This window comes from Cnephaeus nilssonii (assembly GCF_951640355.1).
Source record: "Cnephaeus nilssonii genome assembly, chromosome: X".
Classification (NCBI taxonomy): domain Eukaryota; kingdom Metazoa; phylum Chordata; class Mammalia; order Chiroptera; family Vespertilionidae; genus Cnephaeus; species Cnephaeus nilssonii.
This window is the reverse complement of record NC_137071.1, coordinates 113,530,756-113,543,181: the sequence shown is the minus strand read 5'-3', so window position 1 is coordinate 113,543,181 and position 12,426 is coordinate 113,530,756. Positions and strand designations below refer to the sequence as shown.

The 12,426-nt window shown below is 42.1% G+C and overlaps 1 protein-coding gene across 1 annotated transcript in view; it reads right to left on the bottom strand.

Annotated features, from left to right (window-relative positions):
* Window positions 1-619: 619 nt before the first annotated feature.
* LOC307095417 (DDB1- and CUL4-associated factor 12-like protein 2) overlaps window positions 620-12,426 on the bottom strand; it is a gene marked incomplete at both ends in the record, with an annotated part of 172,679 nt that continues 160,872 nt past the window's right edge. The window contains one exon of the mRNA XM_079764613.1: window positions 620-2,275. Coding sequence (XP_079620739.1) covers window positions 620-2,275 — 1,656 coding nt within the window. The remainder of the gene's footprint in view (window positions 2,276-12,426) is intronic.

Sequence of the window (12,426 nt, the reverse complement as noted above, 5' to 3'; positions counted from 1 at the left end):
AGTTCTTTTTTTCAAAGCTAATAAACTTTGTTAAAAAGCACGTTTAGCACCTACAACTTACAAACTATAAACACTAAGACTACAATTTGCAAATGGAATGTTTTCAAAAGTTGATAATCAAGAACTTGGAATGTAGTTTCCAATTGGAAAAGTGCTATAAAACTATGGCTAGCTTTCCAGAACAGATGTACCAACCCAGTTAAAAATGTTCTTAATACCCCGTCTATTTGAAATGAAAAATAACCTGAAACAGTATTAATGTAATAGTGATAACAAAGAAAAAGATACACAATTGTAAAACTGACTACATGGCATTAGAGAGAATTTATAAATGACTTAAAAAGAGGACACAGCTAAGAATTAGCCCAGAATCTTGGTATAACAATTAAAAATGATTGTTAAATGGTTGTAGAAAAGTATTAAAGCCAAGTTTTGTTTGCCTGAAGGACAATTCTCTCTCCCTCTCCCCCACCCCTCTCTGCTTAATACACTGAGCACAGGTAAGTTGGGCAGTTCCAAGTGGAGGACAAAAGCCAAATATAGTTAATAGCACTAACACAGCCTGACAAAGGAAAATGATAGGGAAAGTCTGGGCACTTGGAGAACACAGTGGCCATCCTTAGCTCCAGAGGCCTGCGTAGTTCCCATGGAGGCCTGAAGGGAGAGGCCCTCCAGCCACAAAGAGCTTCATCTCAGGCCAGTTGTAGCAGTGGGTGTAGAGAGCGTTGGGGAACTCATTCATGCCACCGAAGTAGTTCACCCACAGGTTATCGTGGTTGAGCCAGCCTCTGCCACAGGTGAGCCTGAGCTTCCTCCCTGAGGGCTCTGGGGAGGAGTCCAGGTTGGACGATGCCCTCTCCTCCAGGAACTTCTGGGCACGGACGTCATAGAAGAGCAGGGAGCCATGGCCTGTGCCCACAGTGATGATGTGCTGGTAGAAGCTCAGTGAGCGCACACCAGTGCCCCCCTCTCGGGAACACATGGGCCGGATGTTCTGGTGACCATGGCGCAGATCCAGAAAGGAGACGTGGGACTGGGAGCCCACCGCGTACAGGGACAACTCATCGCAGTAGGTCAGGCACACATTCTCTCTGCAGTAGGGCAGCCTGATGGACAGCAGCCTGGACAGGGTGCTGCGGGCTTTCCACAGGTGGAAGTAGCCATCTAGGGACACTGCTCCCAGCTCCTGGTTCTTGCCACTGAATGCCAGGGCCCGCACCTTTCGGTTACTGGGGTTAGTGCTGGACCTGGGGATGGTGTCCATGTCCCTCGGACGGATGTGGGCGTACACAGGGAGCCCTGCGTCATTGTGCCATGTCATGCTGCCATTGACCATGTCCGGATCCATTCTCCACAAAGCCACAGTGCCATCGCGGGACCCGCTCACAGCCACAGTGTCACTCATCCAGGCGATGGCGAAGATCCAGTCCTTGTGGCCATGGCGGTCGCCCAGGCACACGGGGTCCAGGGTGGGCAAATGGTAGACAGCCAGGCTGTTGGGGTTCTCGCCCCCTGTGGCCAGAAGCGTCTTGGAGGGATTCAGCTCTATGGCGTGGATGCCACAGCTTGGCTGGGCCCGAGCCGGCTCGGGTCCCCGGTCCTGCATGAGCGGGATTCGCGTGGTCTGGCCCGACTGCACGTCCACCACGAAGAGCGTGTTGCACTTGGTGCCGCACACCACCTGCCTGGCGTTCAGCCACTGCGACGCGAACACCTTGTTGAGGGTGCCCAGGGCCAGCTCGCGCTCTCGCAGCAGCTCTGGCAGCTTCTGCACCGCGTAGCCGCGCAGCCTGCCCTCGAAGCCCGGGAACCCCGCGCGGCCTCGCGCGCCCACCTCGCGGCTCATCAGGTAGGGCACCAGCGAGCGCCGCGTCGCCAGCCGCTTCTGCTTCTTGGGCAGCAACAGCGGGCCCTCTCCAGCCGCCCCCACCAAGCCCTGCGACGACGAGCTCGCAGCGGCCCCCTCGATGGCGGGCGCTTTCCGCTTCCTGCTACCTGTTTGCTCCATGGCCCTGGTCTGCGGCCGGCGACTGGTGGCGGTGATGGAGGCTGCAGTGCTGCTGCAGCGGTGGTGGAGAGTGGCACCCGTGTTGGCTGTGGTGGCGCAGGGGCGGAGTAGCCTCCAAGTCAGCCAGAGGAACGAACTCTCAAGGGCCAGGAGTCTGGGGCGACCGCGGGTAGTGGAGCCTACGGAGCCCAGGGCGTGGCGCTGGGTAAGGAGCGAGAGGACTGCGAGGTCGGGGAGGAATGCGGAGGCTTGAGCTGCGGTGAGGTGCTAGGGGAGGGCGGGAAGTGCAGCCAGAGCGCAGTTGACTGGGACAAGAACTAAGCGGGGTTTGGAGTGGGAGGGGGGGGGGGGCGGAGGCAGCGGGCAGGCGAGGGAGGGCGGGAGCAATGAACTGGCTGGCTTGGTGGGAGGGAGCGCAAATCAGGCACAGCCTGTGGTGGTGGTGGTGGGGATTCTTGGGCAGGGAATGTACTGAGGGCCTGAGAGCCATGAACCCAAGATTGCCTTGTGTGCCTGTCCTGAACCCCCACTAAGAGACAAGGGATATTTCCCTACTTTCAGGACATCAGCCTGAACCAGCCTTTTTAAAATACTTACTTAAATACAATTTTGAAACCTCAAGCCAGAGGCTAAAAGGAGCTCAGGCAATTGTCTGAAAAAGAAACAAATGTGTACTTGCAGTCCGGGAGACATTTGATTAATATTAGACCTTGAACTTAGTGTGGGATGGGGGTTGGCAGCTGCAGAGAGCACCTCCCATCCCCCACTTATATTCCTTCTGCAGCAGCTTTTTTTTCGCGCCCCCCCCCCCCCGCTGATGTCTTAAAACAGTTTAAAAAACAGACACACTCACACACACACTCACACACACACTGAGTGGCCAGATTATTATGACCTCTGAAGGCATAATAATCTGGCCACTCAGTGTATATCCTATATAATAAAAGCTTAATATGCAAATTGTCCCCTCGACCAGGAGTTCGACCAGCAGGCAGGCCAGCCAACCGCCCGTGTCCCCTCCTTCTGGCCTGGCTGGCCAGACCCCACCCATGCACGAATTCACTCACCGGGCCTCTAATCCTCTAATATATATATATTGAGTGGCCAGATTATTATGTATTCAGAGATCATAATAATCTGGCCACTCAGTGTATATATATTTCACTTCAAACTGAAGTATCTGAGCTCCCTTACTGGAGTGTCCTGAGGGATGCGTTCTAAATACAGATCCCTGGGCCCCACTTTCTGACCTGAGTGATGTCTGGGACCCCTTTGGTCAGGCAGAGCCTTGAGAACCTGTTGGGCTGCCCTTAAAGAGGAGAGGTTACTTGGAGGTGCTGGTTTCCCTTGTAACTCAGAGCTCTAAGGAGGTGGAGAGGAAGAGTTTGAGGGAGGACCATCTCCCTTGTTGCTTCTAGGTTCTGTCCCCACTCTAGGTCCCAGAGGCTCAGGTGCCTGGGCATATTCCCCTGGGGCCTTGGGCTGAGGTCCTGAGGGATGGGCAAGATTTTTCACAAGCAGAGATGAAGGTAAAGAACTTTCCAGAAGGCGGCAACCACAGGGACACAATCATGAAATGTAAGGGCACTGGCTTGGTCTCAGGAGTTCCATGTTTCTTTCATACCTTGCTCTTCTGCTTCATGGCAGCCAATCCGGTGGCATGTTCCTACCCAGGCATTCTCAGTTACACAGTGAGAAGGTCTTGCAAGGCAAGTCTGGTGGTTAATACCTACTTTGCTCACCCACCCCTCCTCCTGCTGCATGGGGGTGGGTGCATGGAGAGATGCTTTTACTTTTCTGAACAATCCCGGTGCCCATGGAGCTACTTTGTTTCTGCTTCCTCTTCCCTCCCTCTCCCCCGCCCTGTTTGCTGATTTTCTCCCACCTTCCCCCACCCTTTTTGCAATGTCAACTCAAGTGCACAAATTGCAAGTACAAACCATGAGTCCTTCCCACCACTCCAGTACAGGTGCTGCATTCCATTGCTCCCCAGTACTCTCTCATGCACCCCAGTTTTGATTCCTCCTCATTTTATTCATCCCATAGTAACAAAAAGGTGGCATCTGCTGCTTGTGGTAAACATGAAATTACGGAAAGCTGCATGGAGCCTGCGTTCTGTTTTCACAGGTAGGGGTGGAAGAAATAGACATTACAGAAAGAGGCAACCATATATAAAACACATGGAGAGTGTAGAGGAGTAGTTAGCAAACTTTCCTGTACATTAAAATCACAGGGACAGCCTAAGAAATATGTATATACCTTGACCCTGTCTCTAAAGATTTGATGCAAATGGTCTGTGGACCACTCTTTGAGAAACATTGGTCTAGGCTCTTTTCACCCATGTCAGGGCAGGGTGTGTTGAGGAGATTAACATATTCAGTGTACTTCAGGGTTACCCTGAAAATGGACCCTTATCCAGGTGAATATTATGAAAGCTTTAGCAGTTAAAGAGGCTACGATTAGCTTGAGGTCAAAGAAGAGTGTGACCTAGGCAGAGAAATTGTACCTATTAAGTACAGTATACAGAACTGATTATATTTTACTATAGAATCTTATACCTTTACTGTACTGTATTTATTATTATACTAACAAGCATTGTTGTAGCAATTTTAGAAATATTATTCTATTTAATCTACTTTTATAATAGTGGATGCTCCATTTTGTAGATGAGGAAAATGGGGCTTGAAGAGGTCATGATTTTGTCTAAAGTCAATGAATTAGTAAGTAATAGATGCAGGATTTGAATACAAGTAGTCTGAATCCATATTCCATGTTCTCATCCATTTCTCTGAAACTGGGGATATGTCAGGGATTGAATGAAAGGTTCTGCTAGTGATGGAGATTTAAATTTCATTTCTTTATACCACCAAAAATGTTGGGATATAGCAGTGGACATCTGCAGAAAGTAGATGTTATGGGTGAAGACACTGAGAGGAACTGTGAGATATTCTGAGATTCAGCCTGTGATTAGTGGCAAAGCTTGTTGAAAATGGAGGTTCTGTAGCTCTTCCAGCACAGCAGCCAGACAGACTAGCAAGAACTAGTGTAGGGTTCCTGATGTCATTCTGTGGAAGAATGACCAATCTGGGTATCCATATCAAACAAGAAAAACTAAGGACTATATCTATTTTCTTTTTCATGGGAGTAAGGAAGCATCAAAATTGAATACTATCCCATAGAAAGGGGGGAAGAACCCTTGCAATTACTGATATTAGACTTTCTACCAGTCAGGTGTGTGCAATTGGGACTCAGATGTAATTTGGTTTAGAAAAACAAAGAAATGTGCTCTATATTCCTTTCAGGTTTCATGAGATGATAATACCCAAACCCAGGATTCAGAAGAATAAAGAGGACTTGCATGCTCTGAGAGTTGTGGTATCACACACAATAGAGTGCCAATCTCTTACATACTTAATATCATCCTCCAAGTCATCATACAATGCCCTATGTCTGCTTTGCATATTATGTAGTGGAGGATGTGTATTATAACTTTCCAAAACATGGTGGAGATATAGGAAGGGAAACTTCCAGTTCTGGCAAAGAGAGAACACCCCTATTCCTTCCAGGTCCTCACTCCTACCACTAAAAAAATCACCTGGACAAAGCACAGCAAACAAATAAAATGAAGTCTCTGAGCAGTGGAGAGATTAAGGATCTCAGAATTTGAGAAAAGACAGGGTGGTGGGTTCCCTGAGTTTCTTTATTGTATCCCATATATCCCAGAAAGGGAGTTGCAGAAGCTCCAAACCACAACCTTCAACAGGCACAGGAAAAAAAAAGTCTGTCTCCTCTAGGCAAAGGATCTGGAAAAGGGAGAACTAACAACAGGGAACCTTATTTTATTTCATTTTATTGATTTTTTAGAAAGAGGGGACAGGAGAGGGAGAGAGAGATAGAAACATTGGTGAGAAAGTAACATCAACATCAATTGGCTGCCTCTTGCATTCCTCCCACTATAAACAAAACCCAGGCACATGCCCTAACTGGGAATCAAACCCATGACCTCTTGGTGTATGGGTTGACTCTCAACCACTGAACCACACCTGTTGGCCAGGCGGGGAATCTTTTTTGCAATACTCATCCTACTTGAGCCAAACACTTAAAGAAAAAACATCCTACCTCTCCTCACCCCAACTCTTTCAGTGAGGCCAAGTGGAAAGCTGATTTTCCATTCTCAATAAGGCAGAAGCAGGTTTTGTACCCTGATACCCATGCAGGAGTGGTCTCATTGTAATACCAGGGTGAGCAGAGCCTCCACCCATAGCTGACAACAAGGAGACTGTTGAAGGAGGGGCTAATCACCACTCTGCTTTACCCCCCTCTTCTTTACCAGTGTGATAGAAGAGCTCAGTGAGGAGCTTAACTTTCATCCTGACCCAGCATCAATGAGACTGAGCTAGTCAGCACTCCACTTTCCATCACCTTTGGTATGGGCAGGAAGCTGAACCTCCACAGCCACCCAGCAGCAAAGAGACTGAGAGAAGATGGAGAAGCAAGGCTAGTCCTGTTCCCCAAGAAATAGTGAAATGAGTATCTACACATGCAGATTCAAGAAACTACGTGAACCCAAATAGGGTAAGTCCAAATAAATCCACACCAAGACACATTATAATTAAACTTCTGAAACTAAAGGTAAAAAAAATCTTAAAAGCAAACAGAGAAATGACACATTACCTAGAGGGAAAAACCAAATTAAATGACATTAGATTTCTTATCTGAAACTAAAGTCAAAAGGATGTGCTGAAAAGAAAAAACTATGTCACCTGGAAAGTCTCTATCCAGTAACAAAAAATTCAGGAATGAAGGGGAAATAAAGACAGTCTCAAATGGAGAAAAATGAAGAGAATTTGTTGCTAGAAAACCTACACTTGGAGGATGGGTAAAGAAAGTTTTCTAGGCAGAATGGTAATCAAAAAAGAAAACTACTTGGATTTTTAAAAATATATATTTTATTGATTTTTTACAGAGAGGAAGGGAGAGGGATAGAGAGTTAGAAACATCAGTGAGAGAGAAACATCTATCAGCTGCTTCCTGCACAACCCCTACTTGGAATGTGCCCGCAATCAAGGTACATGCCCTTGACTGGAATCGAACCTGGGACCCTTCAGTCCGCAGGCCAATGCTTATCCACTGAGCCAAATCAGTTAGGGCAATATACTTGGAATTTTAGAAAGGAAAGAAGAATATCAAAATAGATAATATGATCAAATATAATAGACTACCCTACTTCTCATGAGTTTCTTAAAATATCTTACTGATATTCCATGCTTTATATTATCTGATCCTGATTACTTAGTCTTCAGTAATCATATTTGATGTTTGAAGCAAAAATTACTTCACTATCTAATGTATACAGGGAATATTTAAAATAATGATATTTAGAAGTAGGGAGGCTAAAGGGAACTTATACTTTACTCAAGGTTGTAAAGCACTGATAACAGTACACTATGATAAATTACATATACATATTGTAATAGGTAGGTAACCACTAAGAAACTTTACAAACTGATATACTCAAAATACTATCAGTATAAATAAGTGAAGGTACAATCCTTAAAGAATGGTTCAAATAACCCACAGGACGTTGAAAAAGGATAAACAGAGAAACAAGGAAAAGAAGAATCAACAGAAAACAAGTGGAGCCTTAAGCCCAAACATAGCAATAATTACCTTAAATATAAATGTTCTAAATACAATAATCAAAAGACAAAGATTGGCAGAGTGGATTAAAAATAAAACATTACCTGGAAATATGCTTGCTACAGGTTATTCCCTTCAAATATGACATTGGTAGATTGAAAGTAAAAGGATAGAAAAAGATACATAATGCAAATATTAACCACAAAAAGCAGAAGCTATATTAATATCAGAATATATGAACTTCAGAGTGAAGAAAATTACTAGAGACAGTCATTACATAATGCTAGGAGGATTAACCCACAAGGAAGATATTGCAATTCTAATTTTATTTTTTTAAATATATTTTTATTGATTTTTTACAGAGAGGAAGGGAGAGGGATAGAGAGCTAGAAACATCCATGAGAGAGAATCATTGACCAGCTGCCTCCTGCACACCCCCTACCGGGGATGTGCCCACAACCAATGTATATGCCCCTGACAGGAATGGGACCCCTGAGTCCGCAGACCGACGCTCTATCCACTGAGCCAAACCGGTTTCGGCTGCAATTCTAATTTTAAAATAAAATAAAGTAACATATAAATTAAATTATCTAATTTTTTAAATACCTCAGTGGATTGTCTTGTACTCACTGCTTTGGAGGTGTGTTCTAGTTAACTGTCACTTATTGAATGCTTATCAATAAGACAAGTGCTTAACATAAATCATTTTATTTAATACCTGCCACCACAACTGGGGGCATGTATGATCTCTCCCAATTGAACATATTAGGAAGTGAAGGTATTGCAAGTTTAAGACAACTCAACAAATTTATACAGCTAGTTGGTGAGAGAGCCGGGATTGAAATGCATTTTGGCTTGCTTCCCAAGGCCATGTACAGGCTATATAGTATGTATTCTGTGTTGAATTTTTGCTTTAAAGACAAGTGATATAGTGAGTTTTTGTTACATTTCTTTGAAGATAAAAAGTACTGCTTTTAGTTTTAAGGTAGAACATGGGAATAAAATCTTAAATGTACAACCCAGCTAAAAAACTTGAACCAACTATTGAGAACTATTAGAATAAAAAATATATTAAATTCTTACCAAAAGGTCTGGTTCTCCTTGCTGAGAGTGTTTTTGGACATGCCACATTACTCTCAATCATTTTGAAAATACAAAATACAGCATATATAATGCAGTTTCAAGTATGTAAGAAGCAAAAGGAAATATATATAATATTTTCAGTATTATCTTTCTTATGCTTTTTCTAATTCTTAACTCATAGAATCATAGGACCAATACACATCAACCAATACATATTAACCTTTATTTCTGGTTAATGATCTCTAAATTACCCTGAATACAGGAATGGGAATGTTTATGTTGCCTGCCTTCCTATACCACTTTTGATGGTAACCTGCCTTACTCATAGCACTTGTTCTAGAAGAAGCCCTTTGTTGGTCATGCCTTATATTACCTGACCCTGTACTCCTGGTCTCAGTTAAATGAACCAAATGTAGGCTCAAGGATGAAGTGAAGTCAATCCATAGAAAGACTGATATTTCAGGTCAAAAAATGAGCTGGGACAATGAGATTCTCAGTTTCAGTAATTTTATGTAGTAAACACCAACTACCATGAACTTAATATGCATTTGCTATAGCTAGTCTAGAATGGAATTTTGAAAACCTTGATTTGGGGGAATGTGGCAGATGGAGTTGAATTAAGTAACACTGCAGTGTATTGCAATAAAAGTACCCAAAAGGCATTCAGAATATAACCAATTGGTAAATGAACAATGAGACTCCTGATTACTACACTTTTTCTAAAAGCTTAATATGTTTATCTTCAAATTCTTTAATCTATTATATCCTGAAAGAGCAGACTGGCATTTACTGTGTGTTTCAATTTAGTTAATTTTCATTTCATGTGAATATGTGTACATTTTCCAATTATCACTTGTCTAAATGTCCTCTAAGCATTGTTATTCTACTGAAAAAATAAAGGTGACCCAGTTGGTAGTATTTTATCAAATTAACTTCATGTTTTAAGAGAACCTAACGGCCTTCATAACAAAATGCTGTCCTGTGGATAAATGAATTGAAAATAGAAAGCAGGAATCTGTCTTTCTATCTTTCTAGATAACTTCTATCTTTTTGTCTCTATATGTGCATATAATTTCATATATATGCATAAATGATAATTTCATATATACATCAGTAATGATTCAAAAAACAATTAGGAGAGAGCACATGCAAATCTGCAAAATATAATAAGAAAACCAAGCACAGCATACTCCTTGTCTTTCAAAAGCTATGTTGTCTACATGTGAAGACATGAAAAGTAGTAAATTACAAGGTCTCCAAAAATTGGAATCTTTATCCAATTTACTCATCTTGAAGATTTTCTCACCATGCCTAGCACAAGTGCTTTTAACTTCTAAGACCAAATTTTCAAAAAAAGAGATATTTTAAAAGAAAGGTATGTTGTAGAATAAATGCTTATATTATGATTTTATCACCTTATTTAATGTCAAAAATTCAGCATTGATGCATTTATTTCTTAGAATTAAGGTACAAAGCTAAATCATCAGGTAGACCATTTAAATCAAATATACAACAGGGCATAGTTATCCAGATATGAGATTTCCTATAATTCTTATGAAACAAAATGACTATCAGATATGAATATATTTTTCCAGCAAAAAATAAACAAACAAATAAATGGATTATGAACATTATTTTTAAGTAGGACCAGGAGTAAGGTATTGTGAGGACCACTTGGAGGTACTATGGCTATATGAGTATAAAAACTATATTCATACCCAGAAAGAGTCCTTGGGATTCAGTGCATGAACATTTCTTGGAGTGTTAGAACTCAGTAAAGAACCTACCTAATGCGTCTAGCAGATTACTTGATCCAGTTGGGCCTGCTGAGCAGAAAATACTAATTGAACATCAGTAGGCTCAGGAGAGTAATTTCTCACCTAGGCTCATCACTAGGTATTGATCTATTGATTGTTCTCAAACAGCTGATCTGTTACTACCCTGGAAACTCTATGCTGGAACTAGTTTTAACAGCAACAGAGTAATCATCCTTCCCCAAAGGACCCACAGGGATATTGTATATTGACCAGGATTTTCCAGATTACATAGTCAAATTCATAAATTTCGATGTTTTCAATTTTCTTTAAACTTTGAGTTTGAGTAAGAGAAACCTACAATAATAGGGAAAATATAATCATAATAATCACTGTCATTTATCAATAGCTTATTATGAGTTATGTGCATACAATTCTCACACGATCTTGAAGGGTGAATATTTTTGTCCCTACTCTACAGATGAGGTGACAGATTTAGAAAGTGTTAGACAGAAAATAAGTATCAGAGGTGAACTGTAAATTCAGTTTTATCTCAAGCCCTTCAACTGAACTGTCTTAGTGAGTTCACACTGCTATAACAAAATAAAATAGACTAGATGGTTTAAACAAGGAAAAATGATTTCTAACTTTCTGGAGGCTGCAAGTCTGAGATCAGAGTGCCGGCATGGTCAGGTACTGGTGGGGGCTCTTTTCCTGGCTTGCAAACAGTGGCCTTCTTTTTGTGTCATCACATGGTGAATAGAGAGAGAAACCTCTGGTGCTTCTTAGTCATCATTTAACGACACTAATCTCATCATTGGGGTTCCCCTCTAATGACTTCATCTATACTTATTTCCTCCCAAAGGCTCCATCTCCTAATACTATCATATTGGGAGTTAGGACTTTAAAATATGAATTTGGGGAAACACAATATTCAGTTCATAACATACTACAAAAAGAACATTCAAATTTTTCTGTGCAAGCATTTCCAAATTGTATTATGAACAATCATTTGTGAAATGCTTTGAGATATTATATCTATATCTATATATATCTATATCTATATCTATATATATAGATATATATATATCAGTGAAATACATTTGGCAAATAGATTTACACTATATTCAATGCAGAGAAATTCACAATGCATACTATCTGACTGAAGTCCCTGACAAATCCCATGGAAAAGAAATCTGCTTTACTTTAATCAGCACTTCTCAAATTTGTTTTTCTATTAAACACTTTTCCACAGAACACACTTTGAGAAATATTAGTTTCTGTCAGTCATGCTCTGCTCTTCCAACATCATTTCTGGATGGGATTATGACTAGGGGTTTTGGGAATTTGAGTAAAATAAAACATGCCCCAAGGCTAGCAGCAGTGAACACAAAGAAGAAAGCTTAATTGTGTGACATTTGTGGTTCTGTCTGCGGTTGACAAAAAGCTAAAGCAGATATCAGGGACAGTATGGAACTCTAGTATGTATCATACTTAATATTTATAGGCTTAAGAGTCAACATCTTGTATAGATGAATAATAATGGTGATGGTGATGAGAGTTATCATTATTATGGGCTATTATTATTATTACTAGGGACCCATTGCAGGAATATTCCTGCAAGACTTCCGGAGGGCTTCCCTCCCACCACCATCACCTCTCCTGCCCCCCACCTCTCCTGCTGTGTGCCCCGCCCCGCCCTTCACACGCCACCAGCGCTTTCCCTCTAGCAGCCGCCTTGCTTTCCACTTTCCCTCACTCTTCCTTCTATGCTGTCTTCAGTCTTCACTCCTCCCTCCCTCAGCGTATGCAGGTTAACCGCCATCTTTGTTGGGTTAATTTGCATACTCGCTCTGATTGGCTGTGGGCATAGCAAAGGTACAGTCAATTAGCATTTTCTCTTTTATTAGTGTAGAAGATTACAAGCTGTACAAGGACAAA